Below are 22,341 nucleotides of genomic sequence, written 5' to 3'. Positions count from 1 at the left end.
TGAAAACATATTGGAATTTGTACTTTATTTTTTTTTTCAACCTGGGATGGAAAAAAATGTCTCCGGCCTGCATACAATTCTGTGCAACCACAGTTGTGGAACTAATAAAAACATGGTTCAGAAACATTAACAATACGGTTTATCTAAGAATAGCGTTCTTCAGGAGACATGAGAAGTTAGTAAGAAGCGAAAAAGTTTGCCCGGTTGATTCAGTTCAATGAAACCCGTATTCTTAAAATCTGCACAACCACAGTTGTCTAACCAGGCAATATGATCATTCCCTACGTCGCGTTTTAATAATTAAATAATAACAGTGGTCGTCATTGTTCCAGCATGAAGGCGACTTATCACAAGCTGGTAATATATACGAGATATGTTGGTATGTTATAATCCTAGTCATTGCATAAAGCCTATCTGCATGTTATGGAATATTATTTATTATTTTATAATCTTCTTCGTCAACGCAAACTGTCTTTGATGAACTCGTCAAAGTGGTATTAGAGGTGGGTCCAGATTGAGTTACTTCACCTGACCCAGACTCATCAAGCTTGTTACTTGTCACATTAGATCCTATATTAGATCCTGTACCAGATCCAACACCTGATCCAACCCCTGATCCGACCCCTGATCCAACACCTGATCCAATACCAGATCCTGACCCCGATCCTGCCACTCCCTTCAACCTCAAGGCCGCTGCCTTGCTTACCAGATAGTAACCATTTGCACATGCGCACGTACGGCCACCTGGCTTAGGCAGACATAAGTTGGAACATCCTCCATTATTCTTGCTACACTGATGAGAATCTAAATCCGAGAAGAAGGCAGATTAATTGACAGGACTGAATTACCATTCAGTGAAGTGAACACTCACTGTCGCTTGCTAACTCATTAGCATACTGTGCGTGCAGACTAAGTTCACTCTCCAGTAGGATTCTGATATGATAAAACAACAAAATCGCACCTATATCATGAGGTTTTTGAACGGCTTTGATCTCATAAAACGATCCTGTGCTGCCTGGAAAACTCTTGATAGCCGTCTGCAGTTGATATGTAGGTCTTTCATATTGTTGGATGGTGCGTTCGGTCCAATCTGTCCAGATCAAATATTGACCAAATGTGGTGATTCCAAATGGATATCTAACAGAATCAATAGTAACATAAATACGCATTGCAAGCGACAGAGCAATAAAAAAAGACAAAGGCTGGCTCAGAGTAAATTTTGAGAGCTGATTAGCGCCACTGTAATGAGAGATTATAACGAGTCATTTAGATGAAATATGCATATTTCATCCGCCAAAAGATGTTAGTAAAGGGCAACGAAAGGACAACTAAAGGACAAAAAAAGGACAACGAAAGGACAACTATATAAAGGACAACGAAAGGACAACTAAAGGACAACTAAAGGACAACTAAAGGACAACTAAAGGACAACTAAAAGACAACTATATAAAGGATAACGAAAGGACAACTAAAGGACAACTAAAAGGACAACTAAAGGACAACGAAAGGACAACTAAAGGACAACTAAAGGACAACTATATAAAGGACAACTATATAAAGGACAACGAAAGGACAACAAAAGAACAACTAAAGCACAAATTATATAGAAATGAACCGTCCATTACAGAATGACTTACATCGCTGCAGAATACACTGCGTGTGATATTCCATCGTCAAGATTAGCGCATGATATTGAACCATACATCGCATCTGTCCAACATAATTCATTATTTCTTCTATCAAGAGTTAGACCATTAGGTAGACCCATCTTCTGTTGTATGAAAACACGACGACTTCCACCGTCCATGTTGGACACTTCGATCTTCGGAGCTGCTCTATTCCAGTCCGCCCAATACATTGTCCTGGAAAGTAAATGAATTTTTGATTGCATGGGTTATGATTATTGTCAGGTCGTTTTTGATTAGTAGAGACAGAGAAATCCAGGAGAAAGACAATGAAACATCCGATGCTTTTGATTTGGAGGAAAATTCGGGAAGAAGGTCATCACAACCCATTGTACCTACCCCTTCCCTGGATGTACCACAATAGATCTAGGATTAATCAATCTCGTTGAAAATAAAACTTTTCTGTCGCTCCCATCAAGTTTTGAAACTTCAACACGGTCAAACATTGAGTCCGTCCAGTACAGATTACCTCCGACATAATCAACTGCTATTCCTGTAAAAAAATATTGATTATTTGAAATGATTAGTTTGTACTCATGTACTGTTCTATGTATGTGTTCATGTGATGTTCATGTGATGTTCATGTGATGTTCATGTGATCTATGAACGACTTACCTTCGGGACTCGAGAGGCCTTCAGAAACAATCTTTTTTGTCCCAGTTCCGTTGAAAGCAACCCGCCAAATAGCTTTCCGTGCGACATCAGTGAAGTAGATCATTTTGTTCATGTGATCGAAATCGAAAGCCACGAGAAGACCACGTGTCGTCTGCAGTAAAATGCCAATACTTTCCTGATTGGGAGGTAAGGAGAGGCGTTGCATTGTACTGCCTTGAGTGAACGCCAAGAATTCATCTCCAGCTGTAAGATGATAAAAAAATACTTTTTAAACTTTTGTAAAACATTGTTGATTTGACGTTTTTATGTGACCTTAATTATCTGGCTAAGTCTCAATGCCATGGAAATGAAGATTAAGATTTGTGAAGCATTTCAACAACACGTTCAATCTTTATGAACAAGATCCTTCCCAGGCATGTTTCCCAAAAGCGACGAGGAAATGACACATCATGTTGTGTCACTTCAATGGCAGGAAAAACTGGCAATTTTTCTTGTATCAACAAATAGATATTGACGTAGATACGGTCGAGTTGAAAGAGCTTACCCCACTGACATCTTTCCCCAGAATATCCTTTTCGACAGAGACAACCTGACCCAAGACATTGACCTCCATTCAAACAACGTAAACAAGCCGCTGAAAGAGAATCAAAACAAGTAAATCTTTTCTTCATTGGTACGAAATTATATGACTCCATCAATTTGTCCATGTTTTGCTAAAAATTGTCCAGATCTCGATGAAATCCACACCCTTAACTTACGTTTGCACTCGACACCGTTCCACTTGTAACCCGGGTTACATCGACATTCATAAGAGCCTAAAACATTGAAACAACTAGAGAATGGAGGACATTCAACAAGACTTGCGTTTGAACATTCGTCGATGTCTGAAAGAAAGAACATATAAAAAGATATGGTCAGCCATTTGGACGGATTTGAAGCTGTGGAGTGGAGGCCAACGCAGATACACACCTATACACACAAGACCACTTCCTAGAAAGCCATCTTTACAATGACATTGTTTCACTCCATTCGTTTCAACACAATCAGCATTTCGATGACATTTTCTACCCGCACAACTGCCATCACCTTAATGTAAGAAGATAAGAATTGATTGTAGATTGTAAAGATTACTCTGCTGGATAGCACGACTGAGGTGATTCCCACGTTAACCAACTGTACTTACTTTCACAATTACGGCCATCTCCTTGATACCCAGGCGAACAGAAACAACGATAAGAACCGTGTGTGTTCACGCATCTCGCATTCTTGCTGCACGAATCCCGCTTTGCTTTGCACTCGTTATAATCTGAAGTGAAAAGTAAAAAGATAAAAAAACAAATGACGAACTGACTTTTAAAAGGGAAAATAACTACAACTGATACCTTTGCAGTTTTGCCCATCACCATAGTAACCTGGATAACACTGGCATCTTGGTATCTCGTTTCTTACAACACATCTGGCCGAGAAACTACATGATAATCCTTTGCACGGATTATCATCTAAATTATACAAAACAAAGAAAATTTTAACGTCACATCCAACATCATAATTTTAAGTTTCTGCTGGGACCAGTTTGTTCAACATCAGGTTAATTATTATGTTGACAGTTTTGTAAAAGTCGGCTACTTACAAACGCATTCACGGCCATTTCCCAAGTAACCTGGTCTGCACTGACAGGTATACGAGCCAATCTTATTTGTGCAAAGTGCAGAATTATGGCAGATTGCTGTACCTTCTTCACATTCGTCGACGTCTAAAAGGTAAAATTTGATGGCCGGTATACAGGACGAAGACTAAACTAGCTTGATTCACACCACACTCTATTATCAGTTCTGAATCGATCTGTTGTTACTTTTGAAGGAAACTCAAAGTAACTTTACCTTCACAAGACAGACCATATCCTTTGAAGCCTTGCCCACATCTACATACAGGAATAGTACCAGATCTATCACAATAACCATTGGCATGACATTCTTTGCCATGACAACCAGTTAGAGGAGCAACGGTCACTAAATGAATTTAGCAAGGGTTTAAATGCTTCTGTTCTGTGAAGTACGAATGAGATAAAGATTTATTTCTTGCCATACTGAGTTCGCCATGGCTGTGTGTTGGAGTCTGAATACGAACCTTTTAGCACACAATTGAAGCCGTTCCCTGTGTAACCTTCATTACAAGTACATTTATACGAGCCTACTGTGTTAGAACATGATGCGGTCTTGTTGCATTTATGTATACCAAGGTGGCATTCATTAGCGTCTACAAGGCAAAAAAACCCCGGAAGTGATTTTCCAGTACCCGATGATATTCATCACATGCAGCAACTTGTTATTAGTTATCTATATTGTACACACGTGGCCAATATTTCTTAATATCACCCCTTTTGAACAATTAACCACAAAAAGAAACTGATAGCAACCAACCTTGGCAAGAAAAGCCATCATGTAGAAAACCATTTCGACATTGACATTTTCCATCAACACAGTCTTCAGTTGGCCTACATTGGCGATCATCATCAGTACACTCGTCGCCCGAGCCAAAATCTGTTGAAGAAAAAATATTCTATTGTCCTTTGTTTCAACGCTACACAATCTATTTTAACCTTTGAAAGAGATTCTTACTTGTTCCTTGGCATGTTTTACCATCGCCAACAAAACCCTCCTTACAGCGACATGTGTACGACCCAGCCGTGTTCATACAATCAGCGTTTACTGAACACTCGTCTATTTCAAGTTTACATTCGTCTGCATCTGAAGAAAAAGAAGTAGGGAGGTCTGAGTTATTGAACCGCATTATCCCTGCAAGATAATCTCTCAGTTCCAGAAAAAAACAACTCCATTCTTTCTTTAGACTTTATCAATGATTCGTTATTCTTACCTTGGCAAAAAACACCATCACCAAAGTAACCAACATTGCATTCACACTGTGCGGTCTCGTCCTTGGTGATGCATTGAGCAAGAGAATGACATTTCCTTGCTTCCTCGCCACAAATCCCTTCCTCTATGCAATTAATAAATACCGTAGGAATAGATTCAATGCTCAAAATTAGAGTATATGGTTGCATCGTAACGGGTCATTGGACAGAGAATACACACCTCTGATGACACAGTCTTTACCGTCCCCAAGGTAACCAACACGACATTTGCAGTTATAAGAACCGCGATTGTTAATGCAGTCTGCGTTTGACGAACATTCATAAATATTCAAAAGGCATTCGTCCACATCTGAAATGACATAAACAATATTTGCACGTTGAAGAAAAATAAGAAATGAGAGATAATCAACAGAGGAATAATTTCTTCAATGAAATTAAACAAAGTTTGGAGCACCTTGACATGAATAACCGTCTCCTTGGAAACCAACGTTGCAACTACAAAACTCAACGCCATTTTTCACAATACATTTGGCTTGGCGATGACATTTTTTATTCTCTTTGCCGCAAGGTTCTGAAAAAGCACAAAAAATTCCAATGTAGCTAATAAAGTTAACAGCAGGTGATAATAACACAAGCCAAGTTTCTTTTAACTAGAAAACAAAACCCTCACTTCTCACCTTTTTCCTGAATTTTTGTTTTGAGAGCTAAGTTTAGAATTTTATCTTTCTCTGAATAGTCTGATCTCTGTTCGTTGACGGCCATTCTCGAACTGCCAATATCCAAACAACCCAGCACTTCGTCAAATGCTAAGACTTCGACGACATTAATCTTATGTTTTTTGTCACCGACGTTGAATATTGAGGTATAATACCCGCTCATAACGCCCAGTCTATCGTATCTGTACGTGTGGACGTAGTTGTTGAATTTTATCGAGTCAAAAACCGGAATTTTGCCGTTAATTTTCATCTCAAATTTATAAAAACCTTGTCGGTTCTTTCCTTGCATTGTCTCTCGAATATTGACGGTTTCGCCTAGAATTCCAGTAATAATCAATAACGATACCATACCATAACATACCACACCACACCACACCACACCACACCACACCACACCACACCACACCACACCACACCACACCACACCACACCACACCACACCACACCACACCACACCACACCATACCACAACCTCATACTATATCACACCTTTACCAGAAAATGATAACCCTACCTGTTTCAAAAGTGACTTGAGATCTTCGTGAGAAATTATCGCCCAAAAAACTGAAACCATTGCCGTTCTCCTCAGTTGGTTCAGCGAAGAGAAAGCCAAACGTGGTAACCATGGGCATGAGCAAACCTAGGGCATCGCCAAGGGATGGAGAGACTGGATCTAGAGCCATGTAAGTCGTCTGTGACGAAACATCTCCAAAAACAGTCAAACTAATCCCATCTAACGAGATATTGTTATTAATACTTCCAGATAACTTGCCAAACAAGTGCGTACTCTCGCCTAAAGAAAGAGCAAGATTCACAATTGAAAACGCCTAAAATTAGCGTTTGTTTCATAATAACATTGCTGAAAGAATGTATATAACGTGACTGACCATTTTTCAAACACATTTTCCCGTTTCCATAATAACCGCTTTTACAAACGCAACATTCAACTGGCGTATTCTCACATACAGCATTTGAACTGCATTGAATTTTACTTTCACCGCAAGTTTCTGTATAAAGAACATTGACAAACTGATCAGCGATGATTATAGACACTTTCAAAAGAAGTCAACAATAGTGTAGTTCACTTCACCTGATACACTACGTCTGACTGGCCCGTCAAACAACATGTCATGTTCATTCAAGGTTTCACTTTGATATTTCTTGCCATTTAATCTGACGCCGGGTTCAATAATATCACGCGGGCTTATCAGGTACAGCCATTTACCAGGGATACGAACATTTGAAGTTTGTCCCAAGTTGAAAACGTTACTCGTACCAGAATTCGGGAGACCAAATTCCCTGAAAGAAAATCTTTTCAAATAAGAATGCAGTAAAGATTACCTCTTATTGATCCAATGTTACTGCCGAAGGGAACCTTAGCCAAACTTTACTTATCTCAATCATTTATTAATTGTTCTTTCTAAAGGTCCTGTTCCTAAAGGATACGTACACTTGACAGGAAAGGCAGGAATCATATTTACCTCAAGCCCAAGCCAAACCCTGCCTTGGGAAAAGTAGTTGTTAATGTTGGTTGCGAATTTAAGATCTTGTCATCAGCATCTTTGTGGTAATGAAACAAAGTGAATGTCTTTGTACCATCTGATATTAGAACAACTTGGAAAGAGGTTTTCTAAGCAAAATGAAGGTGAAGTTGAGACAAACTCTTGCGGAATGCAATAACACCAGTTAACCATCATTTCTTCTCTTCAGCGATCCACGCGCTTGGCTAAAGTTGCCAGGGTCGAGTTCCATCTTCAGCGTTTTGCTCTTACCTTTCTCGTCGAATCATGTTCGACATCCAACCACGTTGCAATAAATAAACTGGTAGCTTCAAAGTTTTCTTCTTCAGGAAAAGCAGCATGCACCTCCGCACTAGCGATGAACAGCAATAGAACTTCTCGAGTCTCGCGATAAAATATCTTTCCAGCTTTTCTGGTCTGTTGGTCTGTGTAGAACGGCGCTAAAAAGCTATGCCCGTTGGAGAGGTTTTGGAAGACAACAGGCAATGGTGATACAAAAGAGATAGCTCCATTAGAATTCACCTACAAAGAAATGTTCAACACTGGTTAGCATCGTGGCTTCGCATGAAAAAACGGGCAAAGAATCTGAAGACTTTCATATTCAACTTCAAAAACCTTTTTCCCAATGGTAAAGATATTAACTGGAGCCAAAACAAAACAATCAGGGTGGCATCTGTCCCCTTAAGGCAGCAGACATTCCCAGACGGAGATCAATTCAACTATTTATATTACAGAGGAAAGGTTTAGTAATCTTGAGATATGGTATCACACAATATCATAAAGAGTCGCTAATGAGAAAGCCGTTCACACACTGTGTCATATACCACCACGCATGCCGGGAACACAGGCCTATAATTTGTGATGTAAACATGACTTCATATAAAAATATCACGGTATCCGATAGACTGCCTTTCCTTGTGACTAATATCAAATACTTTAAGACTATAATTATGCACTAATCGCAAACTGGTAGCATAGGTGTTGAATTAATGTGAACTTGGTTATTTTATAAACTATCCCATATTGTTGGAAATATGGTAACAATTTGGACATTAACCCACGATACAGGTGAAAGGTCAAGCATCCGATGACACGAATATTGAACGGGAGAAAAATGCGCAAAATGTCTCGCGTGAACTAACCACACGTTAGATCTATATTTAACACTCCCGGCATGCTCCTCATTGCCTTATTTAGACGGTTCATCGTCACATAATTGACTTCAAAGGTAAATCTCGAGAAGACATTTTTCCTATAAAAAACACCGCATAATTTAGCCAAATTCATTCTGTGGTTACACTCGTCATAAGAGGGAACATAATTCGGAAAACCAGCCGACGTTTAGTTGGACTTAAAAACTAGAAAACTACGGCTAAAGAATGTTATAGTTCAGGTTAGTCTCGTCAGGGTTTCTTCCTGATTCTCACAAAACACTTTCTTATCGAAATATCGCCCAGTTTTCCATCTGGGTGCGTTTTCCGTTGAACAAAGACTTTGCGCAAAATGTCTTTCAACAGCGGGACACGCAGGACCACCTCGTACGAGACCACGAGTGATGCTATCATTTTATCGCCACGGCTTACAGCAGGTAGTTTTTATATAAACTGTTGACGTAGATTTTGCTCTGATAAAGTAACATAGGGTGAAATCACATCCAAGTCTAAACAGATTTGAAAGTTCCGAGTGGAATGTTTGGCTTACATAAAGGGTGAAAAAGGGTGAATAAGGAGAACCTGTTGATTGTGAAGAACGATATTTCTTTTAAGGAACCCTTTTTAATGAAAGAAACATGCGTTAGCATTAAAGTCCTAATATGGAAACACAATTATCACTTTTTAAATACCGAAAAAACATCGTTAAGATGTATGATGTGCCACGTTCATTAATCGCGCAATAGTCAATACTAAATGTTTGTTTTAGGTACGCTCACGTTAAAAAACAGGCAATATTCTTTTGAAAACATTTGAGACAGTCGTATGTTTTGCTTTAGCACTCTATTGAAAAGTAGAAATCAACAGTCCACTTGACCCAATAGTAAAAAAATAATAAACTAGGTCATCATATGATCACTCTGAGAGATAAGACGTATTAAGATACGTTTCTAGAATCAAAGAATGTGTCATACAAGGCAGCCATTTGGCGTTTATTAATCCGAGATTTATAATTTTCAATGCTGATTGATATATTGTACCGATTCACTCTTAAAGGTTATCAATTTTTACAGGGCATACGTATTTATTTTAAGATGTAAGTTTTACTACCTGTTCGCAGGAGTGGGTAAAGTAAAAGGAACCTCAGCGCAGTATTCAAGATGGCTGCGTTAACGTTTTGTGCCCTTGATGAATATTGCTTCAGTTAGCAGTGTTCTTGTGTCTTGCGTGTAAACACGTCCTCTGTTGATGACAACAGCGCTCTACCGCACCCTGGCGGTGCACACACGGGTTAATCCAATAAAGTAAATTAGGAAATATTATTGGCATACACTAAACTATCACTAACTCAATTTCTTTTCATTAGCTCAAGTTTTGGCCAAGGGCAAGGGCAAGGTTTACTGTAAGACTTGACTTATAAACACGGATGAATGAATGCGAAATATCCCTCATTCATTTTTCACTAGAATTAAGTTTTTTTCTGAAACACAGATGTTTTGAACTTCAGCATAAGCTAGAACTGACACAGATATGAGCAGTAAAACGTTCAAACCTCTATTGTACGACAGTAAACGATGGTTGAGACAATTTGATTACAATTTCTCATCGGAGTTCATGTATGCATATTTATTTAAGCGCACATTGTCGCCTATAACTATCCAAAGGTGATCTTAAAATAACAAACTGTCCAAATGCTGAAAATTCCACTCTTGATAACAGTTTAAGATTATCAATTCACGATTGGGATTAATTTGATCTAATCTATTGAGTATCATTATTGACTTGGCCACACAGAACTGTCTAAACCAAAGCCATTAAATAATGGAATGAAATCTTCAGAAGAGAACCAGACCTCGAGTACTTTTCGTTTGCCACATTTTGAATGGTTACTTGTGACAAGGGGAAGTGAGGTCTATCAATTTTCACACATCCGTGCTGTTGATTAAGTTACAATAACGTATCATCTACTTATAAAGAGATATCAATTTTAGTATTTCTACCAACGTAAACAGTATCGCTTCCAATTTTTGATATATCCATGCTTCGGAACTGTCTATAAATGTTTTCTTAGGAATGCTGGCATCTGAAGGAGCTCATATAACGACGATGAACGTTATCAGTAATGTTATTTATTGGTTTATAGATGATGGTAGATTGGTGGTAGACCCAATGATCGACAGACAAGATGTAATAATGAGAGAAACAAAATAGCCGGCGTGCATCTGCGACAGGACACATATTGAGCACAGCATATTTTTATGGTCATGACTAAAGATGCAGCTTAATTTAGTTGAAAACCAGCTTAAAGAGCCCCTGCGCGTGAAAAGGTGAGAGGTTATAGACTTTAAACACATGTTACAAGCCAGAGCTGTCAGTTCAATAAATGTATGGTGTATAGGCTCATAAATCTTTACTAAACACGCACATTTTGTACCGAGGTTCTAATCGCATCATGTTAAGGGCATGCGCAATTATACGAAAAAATATCCATTAAATGTGACTTACATATAAACTATTATGAACTTCTCCGTTGAACGTGAGTGGAGTTGACAGTTTAACCAGCTTATGATATCCAAGATGTAGCTGAGCGTCTTTATGTTTCCTGCCATAGGGATAGAATTTACTCAAATCCAAACCACAAATGCTGCAAGTGAGATACAGGACGCAGAAAATGACCAAAACAAGAAACTGACAAGTCGCCATATCTTGTCTGAGACGCAGATGATTTGTGGATTGACCAGAACAAGAGCCGTCGACAGGATAGGTTTCACAACATACGCAAAGCCAAACAAATGAAATGCGTGTGTGCTGATAAAACCCGCGCGTTTAGTACAATAGACCTCTTGTTTGAACAAGCAAAGCCGGCGACGATCTCGACGATGATTGGCTAAGATGCAATGTCGTCACACAGTTGGTATTCTGTACGAGGCATTCCACCAATAGGCGCGATTCGCTGATAATTGATGTCGCGATTAACGCTGATTAGAGAACCAACTGCGACAAGATGACAAGGTGTGAATATGAAGGTGACCTAATATCACGTGGGATCCTATGAACATGTCTGCTTTAATTAATGTGGAAAGACAGCGGGTTATCATTCAACATGAATATACATGCATGCATGTATATTTCAGGGATATTTCAGACCCAGAAAAATAGTCAGGCAACCAAATGCGTTGATTTTGTTCGGGATGTTATGTCAATGCTTGTAGAAAGCGTGACCATAAATACGATTATACAACCTTATTCTTAGAAGGGTAACTTACACTTTTTAGATTTGAAATGGTATTAAACAAAACAGCTCAAAAATTTGGCCTTTTTAGGTCATGAAAATGAACCATTTGATCACTTGTGAATTCCGTCAGTTTTCTCAGCATCGATCGGCTCATCATTATCGTTAAAAGATTAAATAAAAAAAAGCTAATCAATAAAATTTCATTAAACACAATTCTAACTATTTGAAATATCTTGGGGAAAACCTTCCCATTTTCCCAGTCGAAAGTATTCCGGCACTGGTTTAATCATAACAACATAATCATTACTAAGAGTTCTAGCATGTCTTGTTCAAATTTGTCCTACCAGTGATAACATATTTGAATCCTAATTCTCAATTATTTCTAGTTGCATTCTTGCAACCGGCTAAACTAATATTTTACTTTCTTAGTTAAAATTTAATATATATTCTAGTATATTTTACGAACGTCCATACCTCTCTTTCTCTCTCTCTATCTCTCATCGACGGTAACTTATTTGAAATTACTAAAGTCCATTTTTAACTTAATTTTAGGCTGACTACTGGATTGTTTAGGCTGAATGGTTGTTTTTGCTGTTGTTTTAGCTTGATTTGATCTCACCGCATTTTCCAAGCGCCTTCTCATATCCGGCGACCCGGACATTATCGTTTTAAACGGAACAGGATATTTAGGACCAATACTGAGCAGTTTTTGAAACGCATGCTCGTGTTGTCTTCGGGATATTTTCGTGGCGCCGGGCAGCACCGAAGAATCCAATAGAAGGTCAACAAGAAGCGGTAGATATATAGATAACAGCTCAGTGCCTACGGTGGAATATATTTGAACAGTTTTGATAGAACATTGTACGAAAGAAAATAAAAACTTTGAAGATTTATATTAGTTGCATTTACTATTAAACGCAAAGTCAACGCCTATATTTAAGCAATTCGGGGCATGCATAAAACATTTTTTCCAAGGTCGGGTTATTGTCTAGATAATTGTGTTTACTTACGTCTATCTTCTTCTGCAAGTCCAACAAGCAATTCGATGGTATCAATGGCTTTTTGAACAGCAATCAACTTTCCCTCTGATGAAGGCGGAGTTTTAGCAGCTTGTTGAACAACGGCAACAATATGCGGACCAACTGAGTGAATATAACCCACAACACGACTCAAGTCGGCTGAACTAAACATCGTGAAACACGTCTCGATTGCTTTTACCTGCACCTGGAATGAAACAGTAAACACGATATATATTCACAGTTGTTTGCCTCAAGATCATGAAGTGTTCAGAGACTTACATCAGCATTTGTCGAATTCAAACAACGTATAAAGATATTCACACAATCCTCGTGTAAGCTCGCAACAGCCGTCGCTTCAGGAGGGGCAGCGATGACGAACAATAGTATCGAAGCCATGACGCTACGTTCATCCATTCTGCGTGAAGGCTTCTGCTCTTTTGCTTGCGTTATCATCGTCAGTAAACAACTACAAAAATATTACAACACATAGGCTGTTGTTTCAAGTATGTTGCAGTTCGGTTGCAAGATGGTAACTTAGGTTTGTTGCAGGTTGGAATCCATACCAAGGTTGGATAACACCTACAGAAAGAAACTCACTGAGCGAGAGACAATCATATACTGAACCTACCTTTGAAAATATCTGATAAAATCTTTTGAATATTCACTTTGCGCCAAACGTTGTGAACCCACGAGTTCCTTTAGCGCCTTGAGCGTTGATGAAACTACGTCGGGCATTTTAGGTGCGTCCACGTTCTGGTTGCTGGTTTCGAGCAGCGGTACCTCGCACGCCGCGGCTTCGTCAAACACACACGTGATCAGACGCAATATGATTGGTAGAATATTACAGATAGCTGGTAAAGTGCAGAGATCTGGGACCATGGATAATATCAAGACGGTATTTGAGAGAATTTGACTGAACTCATTTGAAGATCCTAAACATAGAAAGGTAGGTTAGGATTGGATCTGGCGATACCATAATGGATATGGGTTGTACAATTAGGGATGTGGGTAGAGGCATACCTTTACAGTGCACAGATAGTCTAGGACTTGGCTTTTCCGACTCAGCGAGAATCGACGGGAAGTACCGAGAGAGCAAACACATGCACGTTTCCATGGCACCAAACACGACAGATTTGCCCGGCTCTATCTCATTCTCTCCCAGGTCTGCACTACCGCCCTCCGTTCTTTTTCGTGCGAGGACGTCGCGAGTACCGTGAACGACACGCGAGACAGTGCTCATTATCACCACGTGATTTGCGAGAGAGTCTCGCGTCAACAACAGCCGGTGAAGAACGTTGAGAAGTTCGACAGATAACATCTGAAAACACGAGGCAACTTATCAGTAAGGTTCATGTTCCAAAGAAACGAATAAATCTGAACACGTCCGAAGATAACAAGAACTAGGCTCGATCGTTACAAGTCTTTAAAATATACTCACACTGTCGTTACCAATGCATTCGCGAGCCCAGGGTGCTTCAAGTAAGCAGTTAACCGCATTAACACATGACGTCACTGTTTCAGGAGAATACGTAAGACGTGTTGAACACAATGCTTTCACGCACAATCCAAGAACCAGGTGGAAACGTTCAGTGTTCAAATCTTCTGGAGATTTCGGCGTCCGAGGGACATTTATGATCGTGTTAGGAAGATTACCCTTGGATATATCCTCGGCTTCTTTTGCGGCGTTTTCAAATCCCCCGGCGTTGAGCCACAGCGCAGCAGCGTGAAGGATTGGAGGCCATGCTTTTTCATAATGAACTTTCGATTCGTTCATTGATTCTGGACCATAAAACATGCCGCCACTTGGAGGGAGCTGAGAAGCGTATTCCGCAGGCAGTGAAATATAGCCATAGTCTTTGACAGCTCCCAGCCAATAATGGCTGAGATCTTGGATATGAGAGGACACCAACGAGATCAGTGGCTCTTGTATTTCACCTGGATCGTCTTCAGCATTGGATGATTTTGAGGAGGGCTTCTGTGAGTTCTGTTGTCTCATTGCAACGATGTATACCTGTGTAATGGTGAAAGAAAGAACCAGTCAGGGGAGTAGAGGGGAGAGGAAGGTAAGTTGGGGTGATGTCAGGGGGGGAGGGGTAAGTTAAGTCAAGGTAGAGGCTATATATGGTAGGGCAAACTTAGAGATAGATTGGTCGAAACGTTGTATACCTGAGCCCAGGCTTTTAGCACAGCGAGTTTCTCCATCGTGTTTGCACTTTCATTGTACAGTTGAGAAGACGAGTCTTGTTCCGTTCCAAATTTAGACAATGACGTCACTAATAGCTGTTGTATACGTCTGACGTCATTGAGATCATACGAAACACCGCTGGCAATCCACGTACTGCAGACCTCACATGCCATAGCTGTGACATCTGCGGGTGTATCGACGGCAAAGGCGGGTCTTAGGGCGGCCCCAACCTGCGCCTGAAATTGTTCCAGAATCACGTGACCTGCATAATCAGGATCTTGGACTGTGGAGAACATTTTCACAATTTCCTGAAAACAATGAAATTTAGAAAATAGAAATATTCGTCTGAGGTATTAGGAATGTATGACAGACCTATATTGACTTTAGTACCTGGAGTTTTTTCAGTCCTTCTAATTTGAGTTGATCAGACGTCGCTGTCCCTGCGATGAACGCTAAACGAACCAACTCGGATAAATGCGTCACAAGATAATCACCTAAGATTTTACAACATGACGTTTTAGAAGAGAATTGTTGTGTTTGGTGGGATCAAACTTTGATTCTTCATGAATAAAAACGAGAGCCAAATCAATCTTAAACTACAAGTGATACCTTTTCCAGTGTCTTTCTTTAATTCTCGCGCCAAAGCAAGATCAAAATGTGCTCTCTGCTGTTCACAAACATTCATAATCTTTTGCACACTTTCTGATGCAAACACACGGGTCGGCCATCTTGGTGCGACCGTTGGATGAGTCTCTTCCACTTTATTAAACGCACCCATCCCTCCACTTTCATCATCCTCGTCTTCGCCAGATTTCCCAGCTTTACTCTCGTCCTCAGCCTTCGCCGCGGATAGCACGTTTCTACACAAGCCAAGCCAATGAGTGAGGTCATCTGGAGCCAAAGTTTGCAGCATACTGTTGAGACAATCTTGAATATCCGATCTCAGGCCACGATCAACTTCCGTATCCAGCATCCCAAATAACGCTCCTTCTAAACCGTCATTCCCAATCGTTACCAGGTACGTTGACTTGGATTGCTCAGGATCAGTCTTACACGCCAGCGCATGCTCACAAACGTCCTTCGCTTCACGTTGCGACAGTTGACGAAGACATGCGACGGCCGCCCGACGTAGGATGAGATGAGCACTGGAGAGGTTCGTGCAGAGACTTGGAACCAATGTTGAGAGGTTGACATGTCTTGGCGCGAAAATATGCAGCTGCTGAAGACAGGAGATGGCCTCTGATTGGACAATCGAGTCAGGATGATTCTGCATGACTGAAGCGGCGACCAAGCATGCCGAACGAAGATCTTTGATTGAAGTTGATGTATCTGGATGGTCAATAAATACCAGATGAAGTGCAAGTAAGGGTGAATAGATGTGAAAAGGGGTTAATGAGAGTCTAAGAGGGTGTTATAAGGAAGCATCTCGTCATGGTTCTACACTGTACCTTGTAGTTCAGGGCCGATGCTGGTGATCATTGCAGCTAAACACTTGCCAAGACACTGATGAATCTCCGTGTTCGAAGGCGAGACTGACAACAGCAGGGAGAGAACTTGCTCCAACGTTGGTTCAACGTAACTTCTGAACATTGGTCCACCGCAGTCTGCTATCAATGCCAAGGCATGCAGAGCCCAAACCTCAGAACAAAATATGGATTCCTGTGTTAAACTAGGAAACATCACCAGATAAGCTTTTGTTCGAACTGTTTGTTCGAAGCTGAGCTTTTTTCCCACTAAGATTGTAGAAGAATTCTCATTCTACACAGCAGCCGAAATCCCACTAGTTTGTACCTCGAACAAAGGCTTTAGAAATCGTGATTTTCAGAGCAATACCTGAACAATGGAAGAAGACATATCCTGAGCCAAGGCTAGCAAGATACTAACACTAGTCTGTGTGTGTTGACCTGCACCCATTCCACCGACATAACGATGAAGACATCCCAACGCGATAGAGTGACCTGTACGAGATACAGCATCGCGGGATCCCTGAATCTTGGCGAAAATACTTTGGGCGATCTGTGCCACGTACGCCGGCTCATCCACGACCTGCGCCATTCGTCCCAAGGCCTCGGCTGCCGCGCATCTCAAAATCGGATCCGAGTTATTCAAGGCACTCTGAAAGAAGAATTTATAAGGTAGGTGGGCCTCGGCGATCATTGAACATGTCATGAACATGTGATGAACGCGTGTTTAACATGTGATGTGTTGTGAGCAATGTAGAACTTACCATAACAAGATTATCAGCAGTAGACCGCACATCTCTGTCACCAAAAGCCGACTTTGCTTCTCCCATTGACTACAACGAAAAGCACACTTGTGTACCTCACTGGGCAGATAGTAAACGTTTGAAGAGAACTGTAGTGAGGTGTTCACTAAACCGACTAGTTCACATGTTATTAAACCGATTATTACATACTTGCAAACTTACGATTGTCTTACCCTCAGTGCACTCAGAAATGCTGTAAAAATATTCATCGTAATAGCCTGAGCTTTGCCAGCTTTAGCATTCTTAATACAGGTGGCAAAATGACTGAGCAGTTGGTTGCGATGTTTCTGGGCGATATGTGGAAAGACTTGACCAAATAATTTGATTGATGCATCGATGACGGCCACGCCAAGGGGAAGAGGGCCAGGAGGCTCTAAACACTGAAGAAATGAATCTTGTTGATGTATTACGAAGTGAAACACATCACAAAATAAAACTCACCGTCAAACTAGCCTCACAGTTATGGTAGAAAAACGCAGATTGAGAAATCGTCAAATGGTCCTAATCTTTGTCTGACACATTCAGACTGAAAGTTCCCGTTCGGAATTATACACACGGTATCGCAACTAGACAGATATTGGAGATGACACACCCAGAGGGGTAAGGCCACAGAGATGAACTATAAACATTTATCACGCTACATTCTACGTTGTGTTCCACACCATGTACAAGAAATATTTTGCAAGATTGTCGACTTTGATTACCTTCTCATTATATGCAAACAAACATGAGTAATCATGCTCCAGTGCCCCTGATCCAGACGCACTGTTTGGCTGAAGCTAAAAAATAAACAGTGACAAGAGAAAATAAACGCTTGATTCTTCGGTAACAATTCCTGCTTAGTATTTGCACTTACTTGATCCTCCACTGATTTATGGTCTGTTTCTTGTAACCATGTCCCCAGCAATATACTGTCATCCTTGTGACACATTGTTCGCAGCAGTGACGTTGTCGTCATTGATTGGTTCGACGTCAGAGTGAATTCAGAGACAAGTTCCCGGATGATGGCGTTGTAAAGACCTACAAATATTAACGTTTGGACGGCTTGAGATGATTTCGTTGGAACGGTCAGAACAGAGAAGAATGGGATAGGAGGGAGAAGACTGGGATATGATGGGATAGAGAGGGACAGGCCAAAGCAAGACAGGTGGGATAGGACGGGATAGAGCAAGGAATGAGAGTACCGGACAAATTTACTATTAAGGTAGCGTACCTTCATATGACTTGGGTGGTAAAAGTTTGAACGCCTCATACAGTCTCAGTCTGATCATAGCAGCGCTGACTTTGAGATGATTTCCATGCGCTCTGATGATGGCTGGTAAACTAATTCAAAGATAATTCATTAAATGAAATGAAACAATCGATCATTTGCTATTCTGATTCGGCACCGACATTAAGAATACTTACTGAGCTGTCATGGCAACACATGACTCAAGAGGAATCATCACACGACGAATGATGTCATCAGAAAGTAAAGCAGGACAATGTTTTATAAAACTCGACAGTGCTGAAAAAAGAAAAGATACAACAATCAATTGTAGATTCATATTCACAGCTTGTGCCTGAAATACTCCAGTATCACCCGAATTCTATACCTGCCAGGGCGCCAGATCTACACTCCAGTGTGACTTGCCACGTATATGGATCTCCTTTGCTTTTCTCTGACTCAGCTTCATCTGGAGTTGGCGGGAACGCACTCGCCCACAGACCAAGCATCTTCGGAAGGAAATGACGCACGGTCGAAGGGCCTGAAACCAAAGAATATTTAATCTGAAAAAGGGTGAACTTTCTTAGCGATATTTACAATTAATAGTCGTTGAATTGAAGCTGATATTTTTATAGAAATGCCTTAGGAAAATCGAAACCAGAAGATGCGATGATGAAAGGCAAATGTATTCGCCATTGCGCCCTGAAATCAACGCTTGACTCGAATTTTGTGGATAAAAAATCTTACCCAAAGTCATCAAGGCTCCCATAATCATCCAACCGCATTTCGCTCGCACCATCGCCCACTTCGACTCCTCCGTTGTTCGTTTCAACATATCCTCTGCCACGCTAAATACCAACTGAAAAACACATCAATATGTTCAGGATGCGAGTTGCCCCCAGCCCTCTCCACAGACCTGCAGATTCCTCCTACGTCTCACAACAACCAGATGGAATACCATCACAGTGCAGAACTCATACCTTGCCTTTCTTGTGTGGTATACCAAGCGGACACATTCTCACCCCACCGATCAACGCACAAAGTGTGTATGCGAATCCCGACACCGTCTCGAGAGCCGACGACGTCTCAAGCTCGGCTAGACATCGGTCAATCATCGGTGAAAGATGTGATGGGATTGCAACACAAATGGTTCGCAGAGACCACGCTGCACTCAAACGAACAGCTGGAGCAGAATGAACCTGCACAGAAAGGACGACCTCGATGGTTTTTTCGTTGACCAACGATCCAGCAGCTGTAGCGAGATCTTGAACGAGACAAGCCAGTTCTTGCAAAGCACAGATGATCGTGTGCTGTGTTCCTAACACTGATTCATTGATCTCCGTCGTTGATGATTCACGGGTCTGCACCATTTGTTTCACCTGCAAAAAATATATTACGCTGTTCCACTCTTCCAAAAATGAGGAACATCTCTAGGCTCGCAGTCTCCACATCAAGGGGAACAAAATTTTTAGGACTGATAGAGACGTAATTTCTGTAGTTCGCATTATTATTTGTGTAGTTAAGAGAGGGCTATCTACGAAGTATATATCAATACAGTTAGTCAAACCTTTGTCATTTGTTTTGAGACAAGTTTACACAACTCTTTTCCTGCAATAACTTGGGCTTTTTCACCGAGTAACCGTCCTAACATTGACCGTAAGATGAACGACACGCACTTCCTGGAGTACACCGCATCAACATGGCTTTGAGTTGCTTTTGAGTTTGACAACAGGTCAAGGACTTGCCCGAGGATGTAGCCCACGTTCTTCTCCACCCAAGTTCCACCCATCTCGTTGAAAAGAACAACATAACCCTAAGAAAACCCAAGTTTCAATATAACTCAGAAATTTCTTTTCACAGGAGACAAATAGATGCATGGAGCTGGATTTCACATTATCAAGACAGCATGCAAGCTATTCAGTTCTTGTTCTGAGATCAGTATTCTTTACCTGAGTAACTCCAACCCGGACCTCTTGAGGCATTCCTGTCTTCAACAGTTCACCGCTGAAACCAATCCCTCCTCGTAAGAATCCAGAAGACATCAAGTCAAACATCTCATCCATGCTAATCTTCTTCGCTTTGCTGTTCGCAGGGGGGGTTGAACCATCTGGAGGACGTTGAGTGGCGGCCATGAGCTTGCCAAGGAGACTGGAGACACATACTCTGACATCATAATTAGAACCTTCCAGAGACTTCAGGCAGACAGAGAACAGGGTTTCCAGTTCAGTGGTATATGTGAAGCTTGCATGTTTTATTAACTCTTTGGTGCACTGAAATCAAACATGTATGAAATCTTTCACAAGGTGTATAAATAGAAGGAGGGTTGGTGGAATGGACAATTAAATTGGAAGGAGGGAATAGGACATCTAAGTTCTTTAGAAATGAAATGCAGAGTAAGAAAAAAACTGACCTCAGCTGCAGCACATCGTACTGCCATTGAGCGGTCGACTAGAGCAGTTCTGATTGACTTGAAAATATCCTTGTGACAAGATGACGCTGCTGAACCTAGACCACTGAGAATCCTTTGACAACACAGAAGAATTTCACATCGTCCTTGAGACTAAAAATATGCAGGAATGTTCAGTCTTGCAGAGTGTTTTCAAGCTTATTGTGAAAACTAAAGGGTTTAAATACAGAAATGGTATTAACAAATGGTTGCTTGGTAATTTACCTCAGAATTTTTCATTGCCTTTATAAGTATCTGCAATGTCTCTGGAGCTGAGCCACCAACCTTATGAAGCAGAATTAGAAAAGATATTCAGATAATATTTTATCATTGCAAGCAAAAAATTATGCACTTGGTATTTCAAAATCATATCTAGAAAAAGTCAAGAATCATACCATTCTTCCTAGTTTTTCAAAGATTGTTCCAACAGTAGCCATGGCTGCCCTTTGGTTGAAAGAATATATATGATTAATGGTGGTTGCACTGGGTGATTGTTATTGTGATAAATGATGGTAGTCTTAAATTAGTCCACTCACAATTTCACAGACAGGTTAACATCATCTTTTCCCTTGATAATATCAGAACAGGTATTGACTGTATCAAATGCACTAAACTGATCACCACTGAGGTAAAGCTGTGCAAAACATTGTCCAAGCAACTGTCGTGTTGGTGGACCACAATCACCATACAAATGCTTGGTCAATCCACTGACTAAGTCTTTCTGGCTTGCTTTGAGATCAGCCTAAAAATAAGGAAATGCAGGCTTGTATGATCCTGGCTAGATATTGGGCTGTGTTGGCTTCCATTATTGAAAGTAGTAATGACTATACCATTGAGTATAGTGTCAGGAATGTAACAATTAATGTAATCACTATGTAATCAACAATGACTACCAATAAACATTGATAACGGACACTGAATATAATTAGTGAAGGAATAAGAATTTAAGAATCATAATCAAACATACCTTCTTTACAACACCTATAAAACTGTCCTGAAAGTTTTTTAACCACCCATACACGAAGACTGGTTTCTTTTTAGCTGGTAATCGTTGGAATTCACGCTCGTCAAATGCAATAAGCTGCCCGTATGCCTGCGACATTTTGTCTAAAATCTATTAATGTCGACCTAATTCATTAGCATTTAAAAAATACAAATATAAATATTGATAAAAAATAAATTCTACAATTTTTAAATTGTATGTCTGAGATTTACTTTTGTTTTTTAAAACGCTCCCCCCTGTATTCTTCTGCGCCCCCGTCACTTTCGGTCATCCGGATCATGTATACTTCATATACCATAAAATAAACATACTATAATTATTACGAGAATGAAATCAATGAATGGGCCATTTTTATTTTACATGCAGAATGCAAATTTCTTAAACAAATACAAATGTTCTTCTTGCATTTACCTTGACTGGT

At 40.4% G+C, this 22,341-nt stretch overlaps 2 protein-coding genes across 2 annotated transcripts; both read right to left on the bottom strand.

Moving 5' to 3' along the window:
• Nucleotide 1: 1 nt before the first annotated feature.
• LOC114532456 (nidogen-1-like) lies at nucleotides 2-11,281 on the bottom strand. The gene is made up of 25 exons (XM_028553961.1): nucleotides 11,065-11,281; nucleotides 7,661-7,930; nucleotides 7,370-7,518; nucleotides 6,979-7,187; nucleotides 6,776-6,895; nucleotides 6,403-6,681; nucleotides 5,850-6,203; nucleotides 5,627-5,743; nucleotides 5,393-5,521; nucleotides 5,175-5,297; nucleotides 4,919-5,047; nucleotides 4,721-4,840; nucleotides 4,428-4,556; nucleotides 4,181-4,309; nucleotides 3,931-4,053; nucleotides 3,683-3,799; nucleotides 3,484-3,606; nucleotides 3,270-3,386; nucleotides 3,059-3,184; nucleotides 2,845-2,934; nucleotides 2,301-2,543; nucleotides 2,025-2,178; nucleotides 1,638-1,862; nucleotides 962-1,137; nucleotides 2-804 (listed from the first exon to the last, which is right to left on the bottom strand). Exons 1-25 carry the CDS (start codon nucleotides 11,260-11,262, stop codon nucleotides 422-424), a joined length of 4,332 nt encoding a protein of 1,443 aa, XP_028409762.1. The 5' UTR covers nucleotides 11,263-11,281; the 3' UTR covers nucleotides 2-421.
• A 244-nt stretch (nucleotides 11,282-11,525) lies between these two features.
• On the bottom strand, nucleotides 11,526-22,120 carry LOC114532455 (HEAT repeat-containing protein 5B-like). Its single transcript, XM_028553960.1, has 28 exons — nucleotides 21,885-22,120; nucleotides 21,454-21,659; nucleotides 21,313-21,361; nucleotides 21,143-21,202; nucleotides 20,882-21,031; nucleotides 20,421-20,741; nucleotides 20,039-20,284; nucleotides 19,452-19,850; nucleotides 19,219-19,330; nucleotides 18,860-19,012; nucleotides 18,672-18,771; nucleotides 18,478-18,587; nucleotides 18,121-18,284; nucleotides 17,969-18,043; nucleotides 17,438-17,644; nucleotides 17,226-17,294; nucleotides 16,832-17,113; nucleotides 16,447-16,636; nucleotides 15,608-16,327; nucleotides 15,389-15,492; nucleotides 14,980-15,306; nucleotides 14,252-14,824; nucleotides 13,834-14,131; nucleotides 13,442-13,745; nucleotides 13,093-13,279; nucleotides 12,805-13,018; nucleotides 11,826-12,616; nucleotides 11,526-11,608 (listed from the first exon to the last, which is right to left on the bottom strand). Exons 1-27 carry the CDS (start codon nucleotides 22,017-22,019, stop codon nucleotides 12,306-12,308), a joined length of 6,066 nt encoding a protein of 2,021 aa, XP_028409761.1. The 5' UTR covers nucleotides 22,020-22,120; the 3' UTR covers nucleotides 11,526-11,608; nucleotides 11,826-12,305.
• Nucleotides 22,121-22,341: the final 221 nt, after the last annotated feature.

This window comes from Dendronephthya gigantea, unplaced genomic scaffold, assembly GCF_004324835.1.
Source record: "Dendronephthya gigantea isolate DGI-Jeju-01 unplaced genomic scaffold, DenGig_1.0 000079F, whole genome shotgun sequence".
Taxonomy (NCBI): Eukaryota; Metazoa; Cnidaria; class Anthozoa; order Malacalcyonacea; family Nephtheidae; genus Dendronephthya; species Dendronephthya gigantea.
Note: the sequence above shows the minus strand (reverse complement) of the source record. Positions and strands in the feature narration are given on the sequence as shown.